Raw genomic sequence first — 20132 nt, 5'->3', positions numbered from 1 at the left:
TGTATCTCTCTTCTTCCCTGATGGTTCTCCAGAGCCTGACTCACAGTAACGTATTGATTGAATGGATATGTGCACACAGCTGATTGCTGAAAAATGCCCTCTGACCTTAAACTCTGTACAAGTTCATGTGTTCTAAGTTCCAGTTCAGTTGAAACCATAGGAGACTTGGATATACTTTTCAATTTAGTTTCTTTTTTCTGTTTCAGTCCTCTCTAATAAATAGTGACATTATCTTTGTGAAGTTGCATGCCCCATGGGAAGTGCTTGGAAGATATGCAGAACAAATGAATGTAAGAATGCCTTTCAGGTAGGTGTAAAAGTATTTCTCCCCCACTCTCTCTGCTGCTAGTGCACGCCTCTGTCTAAACAAATAAAATCAAAATGCAGACTGGAACACTGTTAGAGGAAAAAAATCCTTTAAATGTGTAGGAAATGCAATAAGTAACTTCATGGCTAATAATGACTTCATGACTTTTTGTGAAAATGCCTGGCTAATGCAGTCCTTAGAAGGATAGACTGTTGAGAAAGAAATATTTTCCAAGTGGCATTTTCATTTCCAAAGTGCCAATTTTAAAAACCCTGCTTCTTTGAATGGCCAGATGTCAGGACTGGTGGTACAAGTCCTTACTGACTGGTCCCTTCCAGAAAAAAATTAAAGTCTACTTCCATTGCTACAAGTTCAAGAAATTTCAGGAAAACGTGACCTTATTTTTTTAAATAACTATTTTTGCATTTTAAGAGTCAAGTCATAAATACTGTGCAAACCACAACCATTGATATTTATTCCTGCTGCTGCTGCTTCAGTCGTGTCCAACTCTGTGCGACCCCATAGATGGCTCCCCCGTCCCTGGGATTCTCCAGGCAAGAACACTGGAGTGGGGAATATAAAGTACTTTGCATGAATTTCTTAGTTATTTTAAAGGATTAATTTTCCTCCATCTCAGAGTGAATATTCTTATATTCCCTATAGATGAACAAAAAGTGATTGTTTGCTAGATAGAAATGAAATTAAGTATTAAATCTTAAATTATGAATGCCAAGATACGTAGAAATAATAGAATCTCTTAAAGGAGGTGGAGGGGTTTAGTACCAAGGACAGTTCTTAAGGGACAAAAGAATTAAATACTTTCTACTTTTGGTTCAACATTTGCCAATACGACCAAGTCAGAGGGCAGAAATTAGGCAGATGGCCAATTCTAAGGTATAGCTCTTAATGAGCTGTGGAAAGTTATTGAGACAAAGATCCATCTATATTCTTAGAAATGAAGAGATGCTAGGAACACATTTAGGGAAGGGCAATTTCCATTCATAAGCCTGTAATATATCTCTCTGGTGCATCTTATTTTCTTTATTAGTCTTTGTGTCCTAATACAAATTCAAAATAGAGGCTGAGATTTCTACCATGTATTTTCCTTAAGGCAGAATTCTCAAAGGAACTGAGACTAAAGTAGTTCTAAATTTTTCACTTATTTTTGTTTTTAAAATGTTACAAAGAAAATCTTGGAACCCAAGGATTGTTTAAATTATATATATATATACACACATGTATATATGTAAATTATGTAATATATGTAATCAGTGAGAGATAAGGAATACCAATTTTGTTTCCATGAACAGTTGTTTGCACAATCAGTAATTTATCAATGTGAATTAATGCTATGTCATACATAAGGACCAAGGGAAAATAAGTATATGCTTAGATAGAGTCATAGATCAAACCAACAGCTTAAAGCCAACAGAGCTTAAAAAGTCTACCTTTTGATAATAGTAAGGTAGTAAAACCTAAGGAAACTGGCTGTATCATAGACAACGCCTCTGTGCACTCATTACATAATAGCAGAAAAGTGCCCCCGGCAAGCAGCACGAATACTTCTCTTATGCAGCATTCAGAGAATGTGATCCAGGCAATAAAATGAAAGCCATAACAACTGTGAATAATAATTTTACATGATAGGAATTCCTGCAGGACAACATTTTAGGAGGAAATACTGTTAACGAGTGGCCAGGAGTTGGCCTTATTAATATTGATGTGATTTTACCTAAGCATAGCTTCACTTGATACAACTTGGTGCATTTAAATTTACATTACTTTTTTATCCAGTGTGTACTTCCAAAAGAGGAATTGTCCTGACATATCAGTTCAACAGTGTTCAAACATCAGTGTGGACATTGAAATGCCTCCAAGAATCTTACCTTTATTATTTTCTATAGACTGTACTTCTGAATCCCAGGTTTAGTCTCCTTGGATTTTTGTTTCTATGATATTTAAAAGGAAGTTGAGGAATAGATTTCTTGTGGGAAATGGTCACTAAAACCTGCTTTTGCTAAATACCTGTGTGTCCAAGGATATAGACTTTTTAAATAGACAGTTTCTAGAGCAGTTTTTGGTTTACAGAAAATTGAATAGATAGTACAGAGTGTTCCCATAGACCTCCTCTCACCCCTCTTACAGCCTCCTTACTATTGATACCTTGCATTGTGGTTTATTTGTTACAACTGATGGATAAGTATTGGCACATTGTTACTATCTGCAGGTTAGTAGCATGCTCTGTCATGGTGGTGTTTGTTTTAGTGGTCCATAGTTGAGGGTTCACTTCTTGTCTTGTACAGTTCTGTGGGTTTGGACAATTCATAGTGCCATGTATCCCCTATTATGGTATCATGCAGAATAGTTTCACAGCCCTTGAAATCCCCTTTACTCTATCCCTTCTCCCCCCAGCCCAGACCCCTGGCAGCCACTGATTTTTCTATTGTCTCTATAATCTGCCTCTTTATAACATGGGATATGTGTTCAAATTTTCACAGATATGCACTAAAGTTTTGGTGTATAAACTTCCAATTTTCTCTAATATCTTAGTTCAAAATCCATGCAAACTATTCATCCATTCATACGCATTGGTTGAAGTCCAAACCATGGAAAAAGAGATTGCATTTTTAGAAGTATCTAATGCACATGTTCTCTGTTCACACTATACTCAGAATTTGCATTTGTAATACTTTTTATATGCAGGTACATAGAAGTACAACAGACCCTTAATAAGTCTGATTTTTAAAAAGAGTTTTTTCCAGGATTCCTTGGTTTACCTCTTTAATTAACAATACACAGGGGCCAGGGGTTAGACGATATGTGCTGGTGTGGTTATTTCCAGCAGGCTGTTGATACTTATTTGTTAGTGTCCTTCCCATACTGGTTGTAAAAACATATATTTTTATATATAATTTATATTACCTTTGCCTATATCAGATGACAGAAACATTCTCTAAACTTAAAGTGCTGTAGAAATATTTGTTAATATAACAGTGTGCCTGTTAAATTATGTATGTTGCGAGCAGGCTAGCAATCTATCTTTGTATCCTGAAGAGAAAAAAAAAGCTGACCTCAGCTGAATTCATACAAATACCAATTGCTCCAAATTGCTCTGCACAGGTTCTATAGGCGAAGAGCAAGTGTAAAAATTGATGGTAACAAGGAGAGGAAGCAATGTCAATAGAAACTATTTCATATGATTTCATGAGTCAAAAATGCATGCCCTGCGTTCCCACTACATTTCTCACTGTTAATCTCTTTTTAGTTTTTTCTTCTTCACCTCTTACAGGCTTCTATCTTCAATCTCCTTTCCTTCCTTGCTAGTTCAAACTGTAACTGACGATGGGTTTTCTTCTCGACTGGCTTCATTTTTGCTGTTCTTCCAGGAGAAAAATCTATTACCTGCCCCGCCGGTACAAGTTCATGAGCAGGTTAGTAGCATGCTCTGTCACGATGGTGTTTCTTTTAGCTCTTGTCCTGTGTGCTCCCAACATTGACAAGGAAGACAAGCTGGGGAGGAGGGGCCTTTGTCCCATGGGAGAGCTGGTTGCTGCACCAAAAATAGCTATTTCAAGTTAGGCTGGGTTGGGGAGCGGGAAGCAAAGATGGAAATATTCCTCTTAGAGTCTTCCCTGTGATTTCTCCACACTTGGGAGGCAGAATTTATCTGCAGGTCTGTTGAGGCTGGGTTTGAGAGGTGAGGGTCCCCATTCTAACTCCCAGAAAGCCCCACTGTTTAGAAAGCATCTTTGGTCTGAACGTTACTTTTTTCCCCATGCAAATTACTCCCTCTACTATATATAACTTGAAATCCAAATGTAGACAGTAACCCTCCCAGGTGGCTTTGGATCCTACCATGGGTAGTGTCCTCCTATGTTAATAATATTTTGTTAATAACGTTTGCAGATATATTACCTTACTCAGAAGCCCTCCTACTCTCTTTTTTTAACCCTCCTCCCCCAAAATCCTACTGGATGAGGACTGCCTTTACCGTGCTATATTGCCTTCCTAAGCTTGTTTCTCCTTGGTTTTTGAGAAGTTGGGGATGAAGGGGAGATTTCAGTATGTTCTTTGATTTGATTTCACGGTGATCAGTGGCAATCTAACTTCAAACTTTTAATTGGTCTTATGTAATCATGCTCCCTAAGCTGAGCTGATAGTTAAACAACTTGGAAACCATTACATTTGTCTGAAAATCTTTAGAGTTCAGTTCTGTGAGATCTAGCACTCAAATTCACTCTGCTTCTGTTCAGTGCAGAAGGATAAATAGAAGAATAGTTGATATAGTTTAGTGGGTTTAACCAAGTACATGTGTGCTTGACAAAATATGACATGAAAATGGGCATTTAAAGAAACTAAGGTGTGCTTCCCGAAAATTTTCCTGAGAAGCATCCTTATTAGCAGTTCTTTCAATCAGATGGTTGCCATGGCATTTGGATTCACCAAGCAGAGACGAGTCCCTTGTCACATAATGACCTTCTACAGAAACTTCATGCACACTTTAGCCTATTTCAGTAGTTCTCAGACTTTAGCCAGCAGCAGAGTCACCTGGAGGGAGTATTAAAACTCAGATTGCTAGGTCTGTGCTATAACCTATGATGTAGGCCCTCCACCTGGAAGGTATATGAAGGCTGTTTTTCCAGCGCCTCACATATAGTAGGTGAGGCAAATGAATGAACGAATCTTCATATACATGTGTGAGGATTTGCAGTGGGAAAATAAGGCCACAAAGAAAAGCATAGAAAACCAGGACTTCCTGAAGCATCAGACATAGATCGAGGACTGAAACATTGTTTGCACTGTGGGGAAGAGGTGAGCAATGAGGACTTGAAAGAAAATGGTAATTAAATGACCCATATAATCTCAAGGTTGGATGGGATATCAAATGTCATCAAGTCCAGCCACTCATTGGCTGTTGAGCCTCTGTTATATCATCAGCCAGCCTGTGTTTAAACATGTCTAGAGACAGGGAATCCCTGAACCCATCTGTGAACACCTGACTTAGAAAGTGCTTCCTTACAACAAGTCATAATCTCTGTCTCCTTGACTTTCACTCTAAAGCACTCAGATTGTACTCCTGCTCCATGCAGAGCCAAAAAATAATCTATCAAGTAAAACAGCAAAGTATATGAGAAAGATTGGAAGAAAGTGTAGGCAAAAGGACTTAGTGGGTATTTGGAAATGGTGGAGAGAAAGAGGTTTATATATAAGGGATTGGGAGGCAGAAGAAGAGTGGAAATTCAGGGAGATACAGATGTGGTAAGACAAGTGTTGATTTGTTATCTGACACTTTGGTATTATGACTCACAGTAGGTTTTGAGGTAATTTGTGTCACAGTTGGTCTTTGAGGCTTTTGAAACTGATGCCAAAGCAGTTGAAGCTAAAGGTAAAGCCAGAGAATAGAATTGGAGAGGTGAAACTCATTAGCCATCATGACCTGAGCCAGGGAAGTGGATGGAATTTCCCAGGGAGTGATGCATGGAGTGAAGAGAAGAGGGCCGGTAGCAACTGCTTGGAAAAATCTGCTTTAAGGAGACAGGAAGAGGTGGGGGAGAATGAAAAGGAACAATTCAAGAAGCAGAAGGGGAACTGGGGAGGGCAGGATCAAAGGTACGATGTACGATTTCCCATAAGGGGTTTTCTTCAGCGATGAACAATAAGAGATGGGAACTGGTTTTTGGTCACCTTGGTAACCACCATGCTAGCAGTCTCCATGGAATGGTGGTTCTCAAACTTTCACATGTATCAGGATCACTTGCAGGGCTCTTTCATACTCAGATTGATGGGTCCATCCCCAGACATGAGGTTCAATAATTTGTACTTCTGTTAAGATCCCCAGTGATGCTGATGTTGCTGGTCTGGAACTAGTGCATTTTGAGAATGATGATTGCAGAGAGTAGAGTGATAGAAAGCAAATTATAGTTGGTGGAGAACAGAGGGGGTCCTGATGAATCAGAAAGTGAGGGCTTACTGCCACCATGTTAAGGTTTGCGATGAGAAAGGAGAAAGTGGATGGGGTTTAGAACAGGAGCAAGAGGAGGAAAGCAGAGGGAGCTGTGACCATGTCACCCATCACATGTTCTCTGTGTGTGTAGAAGGGAGGTTGTGAGTGAATAAGAGCTTGGAAAATCCTTGTTTCTTGAACTGGAAGAACAGCTTACTAAACACTAATTTTTGGCCTGGAAGAGTTGATGCTACTTAAGCGCATACATAACAACTATAGAAGAATCGAGTCCTTAAAAGGCACTCACAGGCTCTGGGTCAAAATAAAGGGAAAAAAAAATCCCAGTTCTGGTTGTATGACACGTTGATTCAGCATGGCCTCTTGAGATAAGCCTTACTGCTGACCACACAGGATTAAATTTAGGATATCAGTGTGGTGGTATTACTTATTGAAGTCTGTGCAAATTTTTAAATGCAGTTTGTCAAAAAATTTTGTATCTGCTTTAACTCTTCACCTCAGGACAGGGTGATTTAAATGATGAAGAATAGGTGTCTCTGTAGCCAGAGATGACTTCCAAATTGCAGGGCTTGTATGTAACTTGTTATCCTAGTCATACACCAGTAGTAAAATACTGACTTTAATATTCTGAGATCCTCATGCCATCCTAAATATGGATACTTAATTTAGCTTTTAGTTGCATTCTTCCAAGTGATATTTTACTTCATTAATCCACAAAAGCACCCTGGAAACAAATGTACCTCCTTTCAGAATAAGGGAAAAGAAATAAAAATTGTGAAGTTTCTGAGCAGGCAGAAAAATAAAGCATCATTTCACAAATATCTTTGCTTGTGAAAAGTCACCTGACGCCATGAAGCACACTCATATAATTCAGATGTGTATTTTGGGGGTAAGTGTTCTTTTTAGCACATACTTGGTCTATTAAAGGATGCTTTGACACTTACCTTTGAGCAGACTTAGAGATATTACACAATACCCATCTAGTCAAGAAAGGAAATGTATCACTGTTCTTCTGCCTTATTTTATTTTTACTCTCACCAAATAGTATGAATATAGCCTGTAAAAGATATGCTTACAAAGTCGTAAATCTGATGATTGTGGGTGACTGGTAGCTGAAGTCTCATTACTGCCCATTCGTTTTTTGTCCTTGCCCCCATACGCATCCTGACTGATGTTCTCCTTTGCAATGCTTGGCAGGATGAACACTTGTCCCTGCTGTGTTACACACTGAGTGCCTGCGCAGTCTTATCAGATGAGTATACAGGCAACATGACAGCATGGCTTGGATATTTCCATCCTCACCTTAAAAAATTAATATTCATAAATGTTCTAAAACTTTTGGACTCTTCTAGAAGATCCTTAAGCTCTGCCCCAGTTAGCAGCCTTGTGACCTAAAAGAATGGCATTAGTTTCTCAAGATCCCTAACTCCTATCTGAGGAGAGACTGCTAATATGGAGCACTTGGCTCTAAGAAGAGGAAAAAGAAACACAAGCCTCTGTTGTCTGTTATCCATCCAGGAGGGCTTCCTTTCCTGCAACGCAGGCCTGTGTATGGTGCCTCCATTACATTTTTAAAAAGCTCATCTGTTGTGCTCTCTGGGCATATTATCTCTGAAAATGTAATCTAACTGTTCGAAACCTGATGCTATTATTATAGTATTCTGATCTGGGGAAAAGCAGCTGTCTCTGAAGTCGCCTGTTTCATTTAATTCAGCCTAATAGAGTTCTCTTTAGTACAAACTCCCTCCTGGGTTGTTAGTGGCTCGAGAAAAATGCCCTTGTTTTCTGATTCTTCAGGGTGCACCGTCCATATCCAGGTTGGAACTCTGTATACAGCCAGTAATTTATGAAGGCCTGCAGACAGGTTTATCGGTTAGGGGTGAAGTTCTATGCATGTGGCCTTTTCTGTGATCACCACAGTCTCCCCTTCACCACTGAGGAAGCCGAGGTCAAGGTATTTTAACCAGGACCTTCCCAAGGCACAGCCAAGCCAAGGTGGGAGATGTGTGCCCCCTAGTTTGTTTTTGATTAACTAATTAATGTTGGGCTGCACTGGATCTTCATTGCTGCAGACGGGTTTTCTCTAGTTGCCGTGAGCAGGCTTCTCATGGCAGTGGCTTCTCTTGCTGTGGAGCACGGGCTCTCGGCGCCCAGGCTGCAGTAGTCGTGGTGTGTGGGCTTAGTGTTTGCAGCTCTTGGGCTCTGGAGCATGTGGCCTCTTAGTTTATGCTTGCTCTTTCCAGCTACCCAAAACCTCACCTGTCATGAACTGGTCTTTGGGGGAGGACCCCAAATGTACCATCAGAACAACTTTCTTAAGAGAGTGACTCACCTTTTGGTCTAGATGCTAACTTGACAAGTCAAGGCCACAAATACTCAAGCAATGGTCCATCTTTATTGATTTGCCTGTGTAGTCTGTGAGAGGGATTTTGCTCAGTAAATGGCAGAGATGGACCAAAGTGACAGTGTATCCAATGAAAATCAATGCTCTATCATTAAACCGACATTTTATCTTTCTCCTGTCAGAGGAGACATTATTAAGTAAGCCCTACTCCTCTATTGAAGAGACAAATGAAATGCTTTCTGGTTAGTTGGTTTCTCGACTTTTCAGCTCTAAGTAAATTTCAGGATCACTTGTTCAGGGATATCTGTGAGACATGGGAGCACAGACCTCAATATAGAAGGAAAGATCATGGCTCTTGAATGTCTATTGAGAACTTGGTCAACAAAAGTTCATTGTCATCATCGTTTTCTTCATCCTAGAAACTACCACTTAATTGAGCATTTTGTCCAGCCAAGGCATTGTGTAAACACTTATGCATTATCCTTACCAATTCCATCTGTAATGGGTGTTAGCTCAGAGAGGCTTAGTCCCTTGCCCACCACGGCACTCACCACTTTTGAGCTGAGTGGTGAGAATGTTAATCCATTTCTCGCTGACTCCAGAGTCATCATTCTATACAAAAATTTATCCATTATGCTCTGTGAAAAGGAAAGCTGTTTATTAACTCAAGGCTTGTTTGAAATGGTATAGCCAAGATATGACCTCTAAAGTCACCAGCAACATATATTAGACAGCATCTGATTGATCATTTTAAAGACAAGGATACTAAGGCCCTGAGAGGATAAAAGGTTTGTCCCAGGCCTCTAGCTTGACTCTCAGGCTTTCCAGCCTGGTGGCTTTTGCACTGTGTGTCTTTCCTTGGCAAGATGGAAGGGGATGCTCACTGACGTCTGAGTGGCACAGTTTGGGGCCAGGAGTGGGTTTGTGGAAGAATGAATGTTAGTCATGCAGCCACACAGGGACAAACTCTTGTTCCCAGAGCCACTTACCTGGGAGGTAGGGACAGAGTGTGGAGCATCAGTCTCAGCCCATGGGAACCTGGCCAGCCGAGGTCTGAGGAAGATGGGATCAAGGCTGTTTTGAGAGGTGTGGTAGTCTCCCATTGCATTTATGACACATCCCCAGACAAATTTATTATCTCAGTTCTGTGAGTCACAAGTCTGGGTGGGGTAGGTTTCATCTGGTTTCTCTGCTCGGGGTCTCACAGGCTGAGATCAAGGTGATAGCCAGCCAGTTCTTCTTCAGAGGCTCCTGAGAAAAATTGGCTTCCAGTCTCATCCAGGTTGCTGGCACAGCTGAGCTCCATGCTGTCGTCGGACCAGGGTCTCCATTTCTTGGCTGTTAACCAAAGGTCTTTGTCAGCTTCTAGAGGCTTCCTGCCACCACCACCCCCCCACCCACCCCGCCACCGGCTCCTGGCCCCCTTCACCTCCAAAGCCAGCTCTGGCTAGTTGAGTCCTTCTCACACTTTGAATCTCTCTGACCTCCCTTTGGCCTCATCTCTCCTGTCTCCAGCCAGAGAAAGTTCTCTGCTTTTAAAGGGCTTAGTGATTAGATGTGCCCACCTGAGTAATCCAGTATGCTGTCCATAGTTTAAGGCCCAGCTTACATCTGCAGAGCCCCTTTGCTGTGTCACACTCATATTCACAGGTTCCAGGATTAGGGTGCCGGAGGGCCATTCTGCCAAGCAGTGGAGGCTACAAACTGCTGATCACTTTTGAGCATTCTGTTCTCTCGTTGTGAGCACACAGCCTGGACTGGTGTGTGTGATGGGACCAGAACAGTCCCTGCTTTGTCTTCCTGCTTCTGCTCAGGCTGCCCGATGAAAGCTGGTTCACACCCTCAGGGGTTATTTTTAAACTGTCTTTTGAATATCTTTCCTCTACCATAGTGTTTCAAAAGCCCACTCCCTCTCCTTTCCATCACTTTACATTAACCTCTGTGGTCCTCAAAGAGTGATTAGTAACCCTGCTCTCTGCTTGGCAGTTTCTCCAAAGCATTTCATGCACATCCTCTTTTATAAGCCTCCTAGCAACTCTGTGAGGTCAGTGAGATGATGATGGTGGTGATGATCCCATTTAAAAACCCTGGAAAAATAAGGCTCAGAAAGGTGAGTGATTTTGTGGAAGGTCACACAGCTGGTAAGCAGCAGAGCCAGGATTTCGGCATCGCAAGGGCAAATCCCAGCTCCTTTCCACCACGCCAAGCAGTCTACCCCTCACTTCCTTCTCCCCTCTCCTCATTTTTCACTTTCATACCCTGGTTGTCTCTCCCTCCATCTCCACAATTCACTTAAATAGCTGTGCCCCAAGCGTGTTGCAGAAAGTTGCCATTTCATTCCCTGAAGTTTTACAGCTTCGTTTTTCTCCACATTGAGCACTGTACCCATCTGGTTAAATTCATAGTCATTGCACTCAGAGCCCAGACTCCATGAGAATGCGAATTTTGCGAAGTGTAATCCGATTAGTGCTGCAGACTGGACACGTGTGGGAGGTGAAAGCTCTGTTATGGAAAACCTCTGGACCAGGGTCATCTTTCATGAACAACTTTCAAGGCAATCAGATGAAATAAAGCCAAGAGCCACAGGGAAGCCCACCAGCTTAACCTAGGAAGTTTCATTTAACGACTAAATCATTGAACTTGGCCAAGTGATAGATGCTCATGATGCATAGTTAACTTTGAATTGAAAAGCTGAAGGACAGAACTGTTAAGAGGCAAGCTGGTTGCTCAAATTCTTGTCTTTGCAGAAAAAAGAAAAACGTAGTAATAATAGCCATGTTTACTGTGCACTGACACCATTCTGGAGGTTTTATGTACATTTTGATCATTTAATCATCACAATCCTATGAATTACACATCATTATCATGCCCATTTTACAGATAAGGAAATTGAGGCATGGCAAAGTTAAATAACTTACCCAGGGTCACACTGCTATTATTTACAGAGCCAGGGTTTGAATCTAGGCACTCCAGCCTCAGAGCTCATGTTCTCAACCACTGTGTCATATCACCTCTCTGAGGCTTACATCTCACTATATTTAAGTGTCTTTAAAAAGATAATGGGGCATCCTTGGGTCAGGAAGATCTCCTGGGGAAGGGAATGGCTACCCACGCCAGTATTCTTGCTTAGAGAATTCCATGGACAGAGGAGTCTGACAGGCTACAGTCCATGGGGTTGCATTGAGTCAGACATGTCTGAGTGACTAACACTTTCACTGCTACTAAAAAGATGATGAGGAAAGAAGGTGAACCTTAGGGGTGAAGTAAATGTAGGTTTTTCCCGCTTTCTTGGGTCTTTGGGCCATTCCAATCTATTATTTTCTGGCTATGTGACCCAGAGTAGGATCTTTATTTCTGTATGTATATATGTGATGGGGACGGGTCCTCTTGGAGATGAGAGTCTTCAAGAAGCTGGAGGATTCTTTCCAGTTTGAACTTTCAGAGGCTCTGGAAAAAGGACAGTCACCACCAAGCAGAGAAGGGAGTTATGGTGAGGCTGGAACAATGCTGAAGATAAAAGGTGGTAAAAGAGGAGTTTACTGTTATTATTCATTTTGGAGTTGATTTGTTATAAAAAAAAATAATCCATTCATCTGGGAGTTTTACTGAAAAGGACAAATTGCCATGTGAATAATTTCAACTGGGGAGAAAAATAAAAGATGCCAAAATTTCATGTATTTTCAGTTAATAGAAGGCATTTAAAGGTTTTTCATCCCCAGAGAAATGTGTCTCTTCCATAGCCCTTAAGTGAAGATTCCCATTATCAACTACTGTGATGGGCATGATCATGGGACTTTAAAATCATAAGTCTAGAATCTGCATTTTGGTTCTGACTTTATTCACTGTCTGGGTAACTTGGGCTGGATAATTACCCCACCATAGGTCTCTTTTATGATGTGTGAATGAGAACGGTCCCTGTTCAGTCTGCCTCACAGAGCTGCTATTAATGTGTGCTCTTAGGGAAAAAAGAAGTTCCAGTGGTGTAGGTAGCTGAGGTGGCATAATCATTTCAAAGTCTGTTGTGGTGTTTGCTCTTCTAGTAGTTGGCTGTGAGTGACTGAGAATCTGGTCACGTGGAGGCCAGATGTTCTCATCAGAAGTCAGAAGGAATGGAGAGGCCACCAGGGAGGCAAATCATGGCTTGAAAACTGCTTTGGGGACAGTGCTGGGTTTTTTTTGGCTTGGCATCATTGTGTACTCTGACCAGAGTGACACATGTATGTCATGACACCCCACCCCAGCACCATGAGAACCATGGGGTCAGCTTGAAAAGAGACATGAAAGTTAAAAACAAAACAAAACAAAACAAAACACGTCGTCTGCTGAGAGGCTGTTTGGGGCAGGTATGAGGGCCAGAAAGCAAATGGTGACATTGAGCTCTCTGTGCACAGTCCACCCCTGGAATGTGCTGTCTCTGCCCCGCCCCCAAAGCCAACTAACTAGAGCTTCAGCTCTTCCCTGACCTTGGATGGGGAGATTTGCCAAGCACACAGTGAGTTTCTAGAATCTGCAGGATGGAAGAACTTAAGGTCTTGGCTGCTTTGCTTCAGGGACTGTCCGCTTCCTTTCCGGAGCCTTCCAACCTCGTTCTGACTCCTTGGCCATCCACTGGCGTGTGGGTAGACATGTGATTCATAGCAATGATATCATGGGCAATCAGGACACTGGGTCTCAGCTTGCTTCCTTCTTTGTGTCGAGTGGGGGTTTCATGAGTGCAGTGAGGACGTCCAGAGTGTGTGGGTCGTAATTGCGGCTCTGTGGAGACCTCCCTCCTGTGTTTTGGGGCAATGCTGACATGTTGTACCCTTTGGTCTTGCCTTTCATGTACCACAGGATCGATAAACAAATAAGCAGGTTTCGGAGATGGTTACCTAAGAAGCCAATGAGGCTGGACAAGGAGACACTGCCAGACCTGGAGGAGAATGACTGCTACACTGCCCCTTTCAGCCAGCAAAGGATCCATCAGTGAGTGTTTCCTATGAAAGCCCTTGTCTTACTAAGTTCATGCAGCCATGGTAGATCCCTCTCCTGCACGCCTTTGATTCCGTGGTCCTTGGAAGGAACAGCCTAGTGCCCGTCTCCCCAGCAGTCCTGTTTTATGTTCATATCCCCTTTAGGGTAAGCAGGCTGCTGTAACAGACAATTTCCACATCGCAGCAGCTCAACACAGTAGAATGCTTGCTCATGTGTGTTGGGTGTACCACCTTCTGATTCAGAGACCCAGGCTCCTTTTGTCTTGTGGCTCCGCCAAAGCCCAGTGCTCAGAGCCCTCTGCAGGCTCATCTGCCTCGAGCCAGCACATAGGGAAGCTGTTGCCCTGTTGAAATGAGGGGTTGTTGAGTTAAAAAAAAAAATCTCAGTTCACCTCTCAACTCCCCTTTCTTCAGCAACTCACCATGTTGCCCCAGAAAAAGCCACATAACCTAGCAGCTGGCTTCTGGACTCATCGGTCAGGCTCTGAGGAGTGATTGGTCACTTTGTACTTGTATGGTTGGGGGAAGAAGGGGTTAGCTAAGTAATGGAGCCTTTGAAGAATTGCAAAAGTGACAAAGAATTGACTCTGAAGCTTTTGATGTGACAAGAAATCATGGCCAGAGGGCAGGGTCGGTGGTAGGAGAGAAAACCATGCCAAAGACTATAAACAACCAGGCCCAAGACAGCCTCTTAAAAGGAGGATAAATCAGGTGAGCCTGGCCTCGCTTTCAGCCAGACTTCAGGAATTCCTGGCACTTCCTGTTTCAGCTATAGCTACAGCCTCCATAAAAATGACTTACCTGAAGGAAAGAAAGGGGGTGACAGAGTTTTTTTAAAAACTAGGTTGCTGACTTTGGGAAAAATATAAATCAAATGGCATTGTCAAGTTGCAGAGAGTGCAAGTCAGGGGCACATTTCAGCAACAGAAAATCAGTTAAAGCCTTGGATTTCTGGAGGGTGCAGGAGAAAAGGAAAATCAAAGAATAGATGCTCTGCATCAAAATGTGTAATGTGTACTGCAAGGGAAGAAATGCTATAAGCCTCTAACTCAGCCAAACTCTAGATCCCCACCAGTTAGACTGATGCCAAACAAGCCCCGCTATGTGAACATTTAAAAGGGTTATTGAAGAAGACATGAAGCTCACAGCCCAGCCTCGAAATCCTAGCTAAATCCTCCGTGGGAAATAGGAACTGAGCAGGATTTCAAGTTAACCCCAAGATCAGGACCTCCGATGTTTTCTTAAGAGAAAAAGACAGATGAAAGCTGACGTTTTCCCACTCTTCATTTAAACCCTCGCTGTGCCTGTGTTGTTCATCTTGAAGTTTCTTACACAATCGGGTGTTTGTTTTTAAATCCTTCTGGAATAGAGTCTGATTTACATGCAAAGGTTCGCTTTGCTTCTCACCTGCCTGAGAGGATGCCTAGCAGGTTGTAGGAGGGTCTCAAAAGTTTTAGCTGGATGGATGGGTAGATGAAAGCATCAGTGAAATATATGGTGTGCACCTGGGGTTTGTTTTACTTCAGAGGAACACAGGTAAATGAAAGAGAAAGGCTTCTCAGTACTTGTCTTCATGCTGGTTATGTTGTGTAATATTCTGGCTTTAGAACAAAGTTTCTCAGCAGAGTTATCAATCAGAAGCACCTGGGCGCCCACCAGGATCCCTCGGAACTAGACCTGAGAATCACACCTTTATGGATATTTTAAACGATATAATAAATGAGGGCTAATAGCCTGTGGGATGGTGGTATTCAGCCATCTCTCACATATATTTGAGAGGCTTTTTTTTTTTTTACATGTTTGGGTATTTGTTCACTGAATAATTGTTTCATTCAACAGTCACTAATTTGATGCCTACTTCTAGCCAGACACTGTCTGGATACAGGGCATATATCAACAAAATATAGTAAATAATACAGAACCTTGACCCCGCCTAGTAAATAGAGTAGACTGTTTTATTTAATTTTAACTTTTCCTGGAGTGTAGTTGATTTACAATGTTGTGTCAGTTTCAAGTGTACATCACAGTGGTTCAGTTATGCATGTACATATATTCATTCTTTTTCAGAGTCTTTTCCCAAATAGTAAGTTATTATAGAATGTTGAGTAGAGTTCCCCATGCTATACAGTAGGTTCTTTTTGGTTACCTATTTTATTTATAGCAGTGCATGTGTGTTAACCCCAGACTCCTAATTTATTCTTCCCTATCATGTTTCCCCTTTGGTAACCATAAGTTTGTTTTCAAAATGTGTGTGTCTGTTTCTGTTCTGTAAGTAAGTTTATTTATATCATTTTAAAAATTAGATTCAATATATGAGTGATGTTATATATTTGTCGTTCTCTGACTTACTTAGTATGGTAATTTTAAATTTCATCAGCCTTGCTGCAAATGGCATTATTTTGTTCTTTTTTTGGCTGAGTAATATTCCATTATAACTATGTACCACATCTTCTTTATCCTTTCCTCTGAGAGAAGACCACTTGAATCACTATAAAAGTATTTTGAATGTGACTTACAAGAGGGCTTGCTCCATCCTCCAGATTTGGAGGGAGATTGGTTAAAGATAAGGGTGGGTCACGAGAAGAAAATGTTTGAGATAAGCCTTGAAGGATAACACTTGTCCACATAGGTAAGGGCGAAGCATATCCTAAAAAGAGAGGGTAACATATGTTTAAAACTACAAAGGCATGAATCAGAACAGGGTGTTTGAAAAACCACAGGTAGTTTTCTGTTTTGGGGTAGAGGGTGTGAGAAAACCTGGCATCATTGTTTGGAAAAAAAGAGAGTGATCGGTGGAAGATGAGCTTCCAACGTAGGAGAACTAAGGAGGAAGAAGCAGAGGGACAGTTGGAACAGAGCAAACCTCAGAACCAGACCTCAGTGGGACCGAGAAGACAGTTTAGGCAGTTCTCTTGTGCCGTTGGGAGAGGAAAAGTTCAAGAAGTGTCTTGAATGTTATAGGCAGTGGGGATTTCTTTCTCTTTGAAAATTAACATGCCACATGGACAACATCCTTTAATGAATGTATATAAGTAAGATGTGAAGAACACAGGCTGTCCACTTGGAAATAATGGTTTGATGCAATTAGAAAAAGATTTCCCTAAGGAAGGTTCAAGAGTGATTTTAATGGGTTTAAAGTGATCAGAAGTGCTGGCTAATGAGCTCTGGGAGTTGTAACATGATCCCTGGTTTTCCAAATGCTGTCCAAACTCTCATGTGGTTTCTTTGCAGAATATTTGATATTATGTTAGTCCAGGAATTGAAAAAAGGATAATAGAAATGTAAGGGTGTGTGTGTGTGTGAGTGTACATGAATGTAGAAGAAAAGACAATGAGATGTTTAATAAATAATGACCAAAGTAGAAAAGAGCCTTAAACATACTCTGCTCTCAGGATAAAACTCAGAATCCTAGGCTGGCCCACCAGCCCCCTCTTCCTTTTCCCTGTTGTATGCTTTGGCCACATTGAGCTGCTTTGACCTCAGTATCTCTCTGTACCCTCCTTGTTTACATTCTCTTCTCTCACCTGGAATACCCTTTCCCCGAGGCTCCCTTCTTGGCACATTGCATCAGAGACGTTTCCTCCAGAGAACCTTCTATAATTTCCAACCTCCAACCCTGATTCTGGGTGAAGTACACTCTTCTATGTCTTGGTGATAATATTTTTGCTATCATAATTCTTAATAGTATCCATTTTCTTTGCTTTCTCCTAGACCATAAGCTCCTCTAAAGACTGTGTCTATATCACCATTTTTGAGTCCCATAGTTGGTACTTTATAATGATTTGTTAAATGAGAAAATAGATGAATAGATAGAAATGAAAATAGGAGAATCATATTATGAGCAAAGAATAAAGATGATGTGAGGGTAGCTCACTGCATACTCATCTCCAACCAAACATGACATTTTCTCCTCTAAAGTGGTCCATGTCCATTGTCACCTGTCCAGTAAGAAGCATAATATTTGTCCAGTTCCTGAAACCAAGGTCTAGAATCTACTCTAGACACCTCCCTCACCTCCACTTCCCACATCGAAGATAACTCCAAAAGCTAATGAGTTTTTATCTTAAGTGTCTCTTTAATCCAGTCATCTCTGCTACCACAATCTCACCTCTGTAATCCAGAAATAATAGGTCCCCTGGCTCCACCCTTGCCTACCTCCATTCCATTTTCTTTAAAAGCATAAAAAATGAGGTTTTTTTTAAATGCTTATCTAATCATGTTACTTCACCCTGTTTAGAAAAAATATGAAAATTATTGAGAATGACCTACAAGGCCTTGAATGGCCTGGCCATGCAGCCGACTCCTCTCCAGCCTTATCTGCCTTGACTACCTTCCTCCCCTCACTTCTTACGATCCAGACATATACAACTTCTCTCAGTTCTTTTGATATACTCGACTTCAGGACATTTGCATATGCTGTTTCCTCTCCTTGAATTCCTTTCTCATTCCTTCCCCCTTCCCCAAGTTTATTCTTATTCATCCTTCAAACTCAGCTCTGAAGCTTCCTTCCAGGAAAACCCTCCTTCCATCCTTCCAAAGACCATTTCTCTTTGCTTTGTACTCTTTTAGCAGTGTGTTTCCCTTATAACATTTTTCATATTTGAGATTTTATAATTATTTGGGTATTACATGGTTAACGCCTAACTCTTGAGTAAGCTTTGAACGCTATGGAGGCATAGGCTATGTCTGTTTCTGCTCATAATTCTATCTCCAATATTTAACACAGCACCTAGCATATGATAGGTACTTAAATGAATAAAATGAGGATAAAAGTAGTAAGGATAACATGGAATAAATCTAATCTTAAATTTTTGTACTTTGAACTACATTATACAAAAGAATTAAAGAATTGATTAAAACTCAAATAGCCTAGCTTTCTAGTTTCCAGTTACTTCAAACCCATATCAGTGTTTGCTATGCTCAGTTGCTTAGTCGTGTCTGACTCTTTGCAAACCCACGGACTGTAGTCCACCAGGCTCTTCTGTCCACAGGATTTTCTAGGCAAGAATACTGGAGTGGGTTGCTATTTCCTTCTCCAGGGGATCTTCCCCACCCAAGGAATCAAACCTGGGTCTCCTGCATTGCAGGCAGATTCTTTACCAACTGAGCCACCAGGGAAGTCAAATATATCAATGTTTGGGAGGCAATAAAAGCAAACCTGAGTACACATCTCTATAAATTAACATATAATGCCGTTGGTCATTTTATATGGTGTCACTGAAAGTGGACCCTCAGATGGGAAAACTCTTATTAGATGCCAGACACTATTTTAAAAACTTTAATCCTCATGGGAGAGATGGTGTTATCATCACCATTTTGCAGATGAGGAAATCGAGGCACAGAGAGGTTAAGAAGCCTGCAGTAGGTGACACTAGTCCACCTACCTGATCAACCCCAAGCATCAGTGGCTTACCATTGTAGAAGTCTGTCTGTCTGTCTGTCTGTCTGTCTTTCATACCATGGTCTACTGCGGGTCACCACAGGGACAGAGGGGCGCTGTCTCTGCTCCAGACAGTCATTCAGGTACCCAGGCTCTGTCTGTCTAGTGATTCTGCCATCCCCTAGATCCTTTGCATCTGGTTTATGGACGGCGAAAAGAGATGAGTGATTTTGAAGGAAGTTTTTATAAGCCAGTTTTAGCAGTGGTGGACAGCACTTTTGCCCACATTTCATGCACCAGAACTTGTCGTGTAGTCACCCCTAACGTGAGGAGTGCTAATGTAACTACTTTTGTGCCCAGAAGGAAAAGGGAAATTGGTTTGCCAGACAGCTGGACAGTGATGAAGCAGGAATTCAGATTCGCACAAAGAGGTCTCAGATCCCATGCCCTTAAACATCATGCTCTACTGCAGGGCCTCTCAACCTCGGCACTGCTGACATTTTCGACTGAGTACATCTTGTTGTGGGGAACTGCCCTGTGCATTGTAGGATGATTAGTAGCACCATGGCTTCTATCCATTAGATGCAAATAGCAGTTTCCTCCCCCCCTACCCTTACTTAGTTGCTAAAATCAAAATGTCTCCAGACATTGCCAAATTTTCCCTTGTGGTGGTTGGTATGGTGGATGCAAAATCGGACCTTCACTCTCCTTAAGAGCTCTCTCTCTACTATTTTTTATCATGTGACTCCCCTCAGGCAGGCCCACCAACTCTCTGAGATAAATTAAACTCTGGTTAAATCAGATGACTGAATGACAAGTCCATTCAGGAATTAATTTATTCCTCCTGTTTTCCTTGCCTGTGAGTGTTGGCCTGTTTCAGTAGCCCTGCCCTTCATTCTTAAAATGGCATCAGCAGTACTACCCTTGAGGCAATTACTTTCTAAGGTCAATACTCATAATAAAGGTTTTCTACTGGGAAACAGAGAAGAGGAAATTTGGAAAAGAGTCATGTCACTTTTTATTTTATATATATATATATATATAGTATACTCTCTCCAGAAAGAGATCAATTCTGAATTGCCTTTCAGAAAAATGTTTGTGTTAGATACAGAGAAAAATATTCCTCCCTGAATTTTAAAATTTCTATCATTACCATTATTTTATTT

At 41.5% G+C, this 20132-nt stretch overlaps 1 protein-coding gene across 18 annotated transcripts in view; it reads left to right on the top strand.

Moving 5' to 3' along the window:
• The window catches only part of ANO4 (anoctamin 4), a 442247-nt gene that overhangs the window by 302814 nt on the left and 119301 nt on the right, over nucleotides 1–20132 (top strand). For 14 of the 18 annotated variants that reach the window (XM_025283649.3, XM_044941443.2, XM_025283650.3 and 11 more), the window contains 3 exons: nucleotides 207–307; nucleotides 3694–3738; nucleotides 13447–13578. In XM_025283649.3, the coding sequence (XP_025139434.2) occupies nucleotides 207–307; nucleotides 3694–3738; nucleotides 13447–13578 (278 nt within the window). The remainder of the gene's footprint in view (nucleotides 1–206; nucleotides 308–3693; nucleotides 3739–13446; nucleotides 13579–20132) is intronic. The other 4 variants (XM_044941444.2, XM_025283648.3, XM_044941445.2 and 1 more) reach the window with 2 other exon arrangements.

Source organism: Bubalus bubalis, chromosome 4, assembly GCF_019923935.1.
Source record: "Bubalus bubalis isolate 160015118507 breed Murrah chromosome 4, NDDB_SH_1, whole genome shotgun sequence".
Lineage (NCBI taxonomy): Eukaryota > Metazoa > Chordata > Mammalia > Artiodactyla > Bovidae > Bubalus > Bubalus bubalis.
Note: the sequence above shows the minus strand (reverse complement) of the source record. Positions and strands in the feature narration are given on the sequence as shown.